The sequence below is a fragment of the Vigna angularis genome, chromosome 9, assembly GCF_016808095.1.
Source record: "Vigna angularis cultivar LongXiaoDou No.4 chromosome 9, ASM1680809v1, whole genome shotgun sequence".
Classification (NCBI taxonomy): Eukaryota; Viridiplantae; Streptophyta; class Magnoliopsida; order Fabales; family Fabaceae; genus Vigna; species Vigna angularis.
In genome coordinates, this window is record NC_068978.1 from 31,230,327 (window position 1) to 31,238,162 (window position 7,836).

The 7,836-nt window shown below is 30.4% G+C and overlaps 1 protein-coding gene across 1 annotated transcript; it reads right to left on the reverse strand.

Moving 5' to 3' along the window:
* Nucleotides 1–434: 434 nt before the first annotated feature.
* On the reverse strand, nucleotides 435–2,889 carry LOC108346988 (uncharacterized). Its single transcript, XM_017586069.2, has 4 exons — nucleotides 2,398–2,889; nucleotides 1,445–1,603; nucleotides 1,210–1,321; nucleotides 435–993 (listed from the first exon to the last, which is right to left on the reverse strand). Exons 1-4 carry the CDS (start codon nucleotides 2,734–2,736, stop codon nucleotides 800–802), a joined length of 804 nt encoding a protein of 267 aa, XP_017441558.1. The 5' UTR covers nucleotides 2,737–2,889; the 3' UTR covers nucleotides 435–799.
* Nucleotides 2,890–7,836: the final 4,947 nt, after the last annotated feature.

Consider the following 7,836-nt stretch of genomic DNA (forward strand, 5'->3'; position numbering starts at 1 on the left):
ATGTATAACATTTTTTTGTAAATATTTTTGTGTTGACACGTTAAGATATTGTTAGTTGCTGTTCTGTTAATAAAGTCCTAATTTTTAGAGGTTAGTTTAGCTTCAGTTCTTTATCAGATCGACCACGTCTTTAGGAGATGTAAACGTGGTTTTTACATTCTGACCTTTTTTTCATGATGTTTTGTTCCGTTTCCGAGCTTTAAGCTTCCAACATTAGCTTCTTCAGCTCAATTGGAAGAAAAATAAAATAAAAATATAAACATACAAAATTCATGAAATATGTTACCGAACACTGGTGTAGTGTAAGTGATCATGACAGTGCAGTTTTATTCCTTTCAAATAATAAATACACAAACCTAATATAATTTACAAGCATTTTCTTCCGTTCTTTCCTAAAGACAAACTTTATATTTACAACACAGCAATAAAAGAAATAGGGCTGATAAAAATAGTATTCAATTAGCATAATCCAAAGGCAACAGTAATAACAAACCAACAAAGGGTTTTCTCATAAGTAGAATTGTCTGCTTAGATCATCCATGTTCTATCATAAACATAGTTTTGTGTAAATTCATATAATGTATCCATTAACTTATTCTGATTATAATGGGGAAAAGTAAAACCATACTTTTCTTTTCATCCTATGTTTACCATTCAATCGAGTGAAGAATAATAATGGTGTTTGTGTTCCTACTCAATCAAACATTCTCAATACAGAATCATTTAGTCTTTGGAGGAATCAAACATGAAGTAGCCACAGTAGTAAGTGAGAATCAGGCCTCGGAGGTGTAGATGGCCATTATTGTGCAGTTTTGTTTTCGATGCATTTTATACCAGTTTGACCATTGTGAACAATAGCTTCAAATTCTCCTGCAGTGAATGATTGATCTTTCTTGAAAATTGGGCGTCTGAGTTGGACGTATCCACAGTAATCAACATCATACACTTCAACCTCCTTTTGGAATGAAGAATAAGCCACCCCAACTCCTTCCCCTACAAAAGATGGAACCAAATTAGAATTCAGCTTGAAAAAATTTCTTCAATACATCAAAATATACCACCTTTTTCATCCAGTGACCACTAACAGATTCAGTAAATTTCATTCTTACACATTAATGTAATATGGGGAACAGCAAGATAAAAGATTGCATTTACAAAGAAAAAGGTGTGTATACAGATGAAAGTTGAACAATAAATTGAATATTATACCATGTGTGACAAGCAGCAAGTTCTCCGTAGGATATTTGTCAGCAAGATCTTTAACTATTTGCTTATATCTAGGCCTTGTGTGCAAGTTTGGATCTTCTTCCCACTGGGGCAACTGAAGTTCCTCAAGCAAAAAAGATTTCATCAGCTCAAGTGACATTTTCATTCATACATACATACATAACTGTCAAATGTGCTAAAACATCTCAGTTGAAAGTGAAGATGAAAAGCTCCATACCTTTTCATAGACCCTTTTCACATTCTTATCTACTGTCCCTGCCGGAAGCAGAGCCTCGAGCTTCGGAATATCGAAACCCCAGTTTCCGTCTTTAGGCACCACGTCAAGTCTAATAGCTGCCCTGCTCATCATTTCACACAAGCCATATTCAACAGCGACCTGCAGTTGTGGAAAAGAGGGATAGAATTTCTTAAACTCAGAAGCTGCTGATATGTGAATCTGCTAAGGATTTGTAAGGCATGTTACAATTCTATTAAGGAGAAAACTATGAAACATCATGTTACTCTTTCACCTATAAAAACCATAGAATTCTACTTCTGCAGATGAAACTGAACCTCTGCTACAACGTGTGTATGCACATTGAGTTTTCATCAGTGAGCCAAAGGTTTAAATGCCAACATTTATCCCTCAAAGTCAAACATCCCAAACATAGAAATCAAGCATAGTCATTGTTTGCAGAATCATTACTGGAAAATTTATTCAAACACAATTTTGTTTTACTGTAAGAAAAGTTAATGCTTGTTCTTGGTAAACTACAACAGTACTACACACAACATAAAACATGCTTAATCACTTTTCCTCTTTATTCTTCTTAAAGTGGAAGTTGGATAAGTTTAATTAGACTCTAAAAGTTTAACTTCTATGCATCATATCATAGATAATCATAAATATGATTTTAAAGCAATTATTATACAAATCCTATAACTTTCCGAGGTAGTTTATGATAAGACAATATTAAAGCTCAGTGATTTTAAAGCAATTATTATAAAAATCCTATTACTCCTTTAAACTTAAAAGGTATCTTTTTTTTTCAAATTTAAATGATTAAAATACATTTTCTAATAAATCAGGGTTGACCTCAGCTTTCAGAAACCAATTAATCCTTAAACTTATAATTCCAGTTAAACATTGATGTTCACATTCTGCAAAAAGAAAAGAAAGACGATTTTGACCTTGATTTTAGAGGGATCGATGGGGACGCCATCGCCGGTGAGTTTATTGGGGTCTTGGTTGTCGGATACGGCGGAGAGGGCGGCGACGACTTCGGCGGCGGTTTGGACACATCGGAGAAAGGGAGAGACGAAAACGCGATTGAGAGTGAAAGGTAGTTTTTTGCGTAACTCGCGACCCGTGGCGAAGGCTCGAACCCGACCCTGTTGGATCAGGGGCGGGTCCCAGGGTCGGGTGGCGAAGGTGACCCACATGGGTTCGAAGTTGTCGACGCGATCGCCGTGACGCATTACGACGACGTTTTGGTAGAACTCTGGTGCTGCATCGCCACTTGAAGCCATTGTTGGGTTCAGAGAAAGAGAAAGAAAGTTATGTTCTACAATAATGGTGTTGAATGAAAATCATGTTAGCAAAATAATAGCGTCTTGGCAAAAAATTTCTTTCCTTTGCTTCAAATATTATTCATTGAAAATCATGAAATATATATCAACCTGCATTTCAATCGGATCAAACACCTAATTATACTTTTAAGACATGAATAACTTTTTAATATTTTATTATTTAAAACTAGCACGACAGCAGTGGGAAGACACGGATAATTTCGTTTGTCTTATATTTATACGTATAATATATATCTATATAGATATATATCTATATATATATATTAATAAATGGAGAATATCTTTCTTTACGTTATATTTTTATTATTCATGTTCATGATAGAATATTTATGTATTTTCATAGTGGCGAAAAATGTTTTGAAACCTAAATATGAACACAACAATAAAGAAGTTTAACTCTAATATAGATCAAAGTTATTGATTATTCTAAACATATTTTTTTAATGTAAATCTTGTATTTGAATATCTAAGATTAATATTTTTACATCAAGATTTAAAACTTGTTTCTAATGAATTAAGATTTGTATGTTTATGATGTTAATGATTGAGTATGTTAGAAATATATTGCGCATGATAGTATAGAGTTTGGATAGTAAAATTCAACTTCAGTGAGTTTTTACCTGAATTATTTTATAACTTTTACATTTAGTAATTTTATATGTTTTTAACTTGTTTTGAATAAATCAATGTTCATATTCATTGCTTAAATTAGTAAGTAATCATAGTTAGTTAAACAAACACAAATTCCTTAAGAAATTGATACTTCAACTTACCATTTTTAGTGCTTGAACGATTTTGTATACTTGCAAAAGAGTTAACAAGTTTTTGGTACAGCTGTTAGGGATTTGTTTGTTGTTTAGTCAATTTATGTGTTATTTACCAGTTTAGGCTTATTTCATTCATTATTTAATTTTATCTCTGTATATTTGAACTGTGTACATACTCACCTTTACCTGCTCAACTTGTTTTTTCTAATGTTTCTTGTTTTGTATGAGAAGCAAAAAGTAAGTTGATAATCTACTCTTTAATCTGAAACCAAAAGAACGACTCGGAGGAACAATAACAGAAGAAAAAGGCTAAATAAGGAAGCTAGAGAAGAAACTTCTCGTCAATCTCTCATCTCCTCATCTGATTAAGAAGAGGAAGATATGACTGCAAATCCTAATAGTGAAGGTGAATGGCGAACTAGATGCACTTTAGCAAATTATGCTACGGTCATAAGGCCTCTCAATTTCAATAGTATTGCTTGGCTAGTGGTGAATTCCACCAATATGGAGATAAGGCTTGCTCTCATCCACTTGGTGCAAAACAATCAATTTAATGGATTTTTCTCATGAAAATCCATATACTCACTTAGCTACATTCCTAGAGATATGCAATATAGTGAAGGTCTACGAAGTGCTTGATAAGGTTATTCAGCTAAGTCTATTGCCTTTCTCATTGGTTGATAATGCCAAATTGTGGTTAAATTCATTCTCAGAGAATAGCTTAACTATGTGGGAGGATGTGGTTGCCAAGTTTTTAAATCAATACCTCCCTCAATCCAAGGCCAAGGGAAAGCAAGAAATCTCTTCATTCCAACAAGATGGTGATGAAATATTGACTCAATCTTGGGATATGTTCAAGGAATTGCTTTAAAAAAATATCACTCATGATTTTGATGAACCTACAATGCTTAACCTATATTTTGAAGGGCTTAGATCTCACACCAAGTTGATGTTGGATGTCTCGACTGGAGGAAATATCATATGGAAGACACTTAGTGAAGCTCACGAGTTGACTAAAAATATGACTTCTAATGACAATGAACTACACAATAAGAGAGCTTAACCTCAACAAAAAGGTGTTTTACAACTTCAATCTCAAGATGCTTTCTTGGTGCAAAACAATATCATGACTCAAAAACTTGAAGCTCTCATGAAAAAACTCACAAGTTCCTCAAGAGCTCCAAAATGTTTCTCAAGCTCAACACCAACAAGTACAAAGTTGTGAGTTATGTGGTGGAGATCATAACAATAAGTAATGTGTCATGCAAAACATGACACAAAAAGAGGTTAATTATATGGAGAATTAGGATTGCCAAGGCAACTATAACTAAGGATGGAAACCTCACTTAAACATGGGAAGCAGAGCCATCAAATAAACCACCACTTCAACAATATCAACAACAAGTAAGTGTTTATTTTCAACCACAAGAACACGAAAGCTTTTATTCATAACTTGGAGATTCATTTGGGCCAACTAACTAAGAAATGGAGGAGAAATTTGATTAAAATTTTATGGCTAACACTTAAGTTAACCCAAAAGATAATGTTTAAGCTATTATTACAATGAATGGAAAGGTGTTAGAAGAGAGAAAAGAGAAGAGAAAAAATGAGAATGGAAAGAGTAAAGAGAAAAGTGAGACTATGAAATATGAACACTAATAACTTAACATGTGAACAACAAAAAATTTTCATTTCTTTTAAAATATTATATATATATATATATATATATATATATATATATATATATATATATATATATATATATATATATATATATATAGGGTTTGCTTACGCGCGTACGCCTGTTTTTCAGTTGGTACATTTTAACAATGTGTACCAGATTTTAGTAGACAAAAATACCCTTATATATCATGAATTCTAAGTTTTAAGGTTAAAGGTATTTTAATAATTTTCATTCTCAAAACTTAAAAAAAAAAAAACTCCAAACCCTTACTCACCTCTCTCATTCCTCTCAATCCTTTCTCTTTCATCTCTCTATATTCACCTTCAAGCAAAGGTTCATTCAAGATCTCTTTAATTTCACCATCTTCACTAACCTCTCTAATTTCATCATTTGAATATGTTGAATCATCATGTCTAAAAACACCCTCGAGGCCAATTACCAATTCTTTTGAATGTTGGTTGTGAAAATTAGATAAAATTATATACGACAAAAATTATAAAATGAAAACTCATTATAAAGTCATTTTTTGTAAGAAATTGTTTAACAATGAGTGTTTCTGATTTTTTCCAAGCCAATTACCAATTCCTTTAATGTCATTATGCTTGTGAAAATTAGATAAAATTAGATAAGACAAAAATTATAAAATAAAAACTCATTATAAAATCATTTTTTGTAAGAAATTGTTTAACAACGAGTATTTCTGATTTTTTCCAGATTAATTAACAATTCCTTTATGCTTGTGAAAATTGGATAAAATTAGATAAGAAAAAAATTATAAGATGAAAACTCATTATAAAATCATTTTTTTGTAAGATTGTTTAATGGCAAGTGTTTTTGATTTTTTCAATTGGGGCTACAGTAGGATGACAGAGAAAAGATTGGAGTGAGAAAGATGAAAGAGAAAGGGTTGAGAGAAATTTTTGATTTTTTCAATTGGAGCTACAGTAGGGATGACAAAGAGAAAAGATTGGAGTGAGAAAGATGAAAGAGAAAGGGTTGAGAGGAATGAGAGAGGTGAGTAAGAGTTTGGGGTTTACCCTTAACCTTAAAACTTAGAATCCATGATATATAAGGATATTTTTGTCTACTAAAATTCGGTACACATTGCTAAAACGTACCAACTGAAAAACAGGCGTACGCGTTAGCAAACTCATATATATATATATATATATATATATATATATATATATATATATATATATATATATATATATATATATATATATATATATTTAAAATAACATCTAAATGAAATAATTTCCAAAAGTAGAAATGTAATTAAAATAAAAAGTTAATGATACTAACTCAAAACTTTGAAACTATAATGGTAACCAAACGAATTAAACAGAAAATGAATTTTCTTTTTGATCGTGCAACTTTTGATGGATTTTGTTATCGTGGTCCATTTATATATCATATAGCCTTCTCTTCTTCTAATTAAGTAATAATCTGCAAAGGCTAGTCACCAAAAGATAAAGATTAATGGTTGAAATGATCGGTGGAAGAATGTCTTATAGGAATAATTAGGATAGGAATAGAAAGTATAATTCACAATATGGAGTTAGAAGACGTATTAAAAAAAAACTGGAAATGGAAAAAAAAAATGTGCTGTTTAATTAATTGATTACCTCGTATAAATGTTTTCCAATTGTAGAATATTACATGCATATATTAACGGTTAAATCACATGAAGAGTTTTGTTTTATGGAAGTTATATTCATATAGTTATTAGAATTTTTTAAATTAGATTTATTAAATATAAGTTATTATAAGGGTCTTGGAAAAGCAATAAAATAAAACATTTTTCAAGAAATGCAAAACAATGTTTTTCCATAACTCTTTCAATTGTTGAAAGGAAAGATTAATACTTTACAAGACAATGCAAAACATACTTCCTCCATTCATAATTAATAAGAAGTAATATAGATAGACTACTTTTGTATAAACTAATTTGAGTAGTATATGTTGCTTAAATTTAATACTTAAATGAATATTTTTCAATTTTAATATTGTGAGTTGTAATTGCATCAACCATATAAAGTTATTTTGTATTTGATTTTTCATCAAATCTTAAGTTTCCTAATTTATTGACTTTTATTTTTGTACCATAGTTTTCTTCTTCTCTCTTAGTCAAACTTCATTTATAAAAACATTCTCTTAACATTTTATTTTTTAAAATTTACATTTTTCTCACTAAAGTTAAGTTAATTCTAATTTTTACTTATTTATGAAATTTAATTTATCTCAATAATTTTAAAACTTTCCATTATTGTTTCACTTATGTTATATAAATAATATTTGTGTTTGTTAAAATTAAACTTACAATGTATACACATTTGGTAGTTAAGAACAAATACAACTCAACAATAAATAAAATATAAATAAAAGACATAAAAAGTAAACCATTTATAGGAGATTGCTGTGTGAGTGAGTTTGCTCGAACAAAATTACTTTTACACCTAAAAATATTCATAATGGTTACTTAATAAAATGCATAGTTGCACAGTTACTAAATTAAACAAAAATATAGCATTCAACAAGAAAAGACAATTAACATATGTGCCAATTTGACAATTAGTTACGACAGAT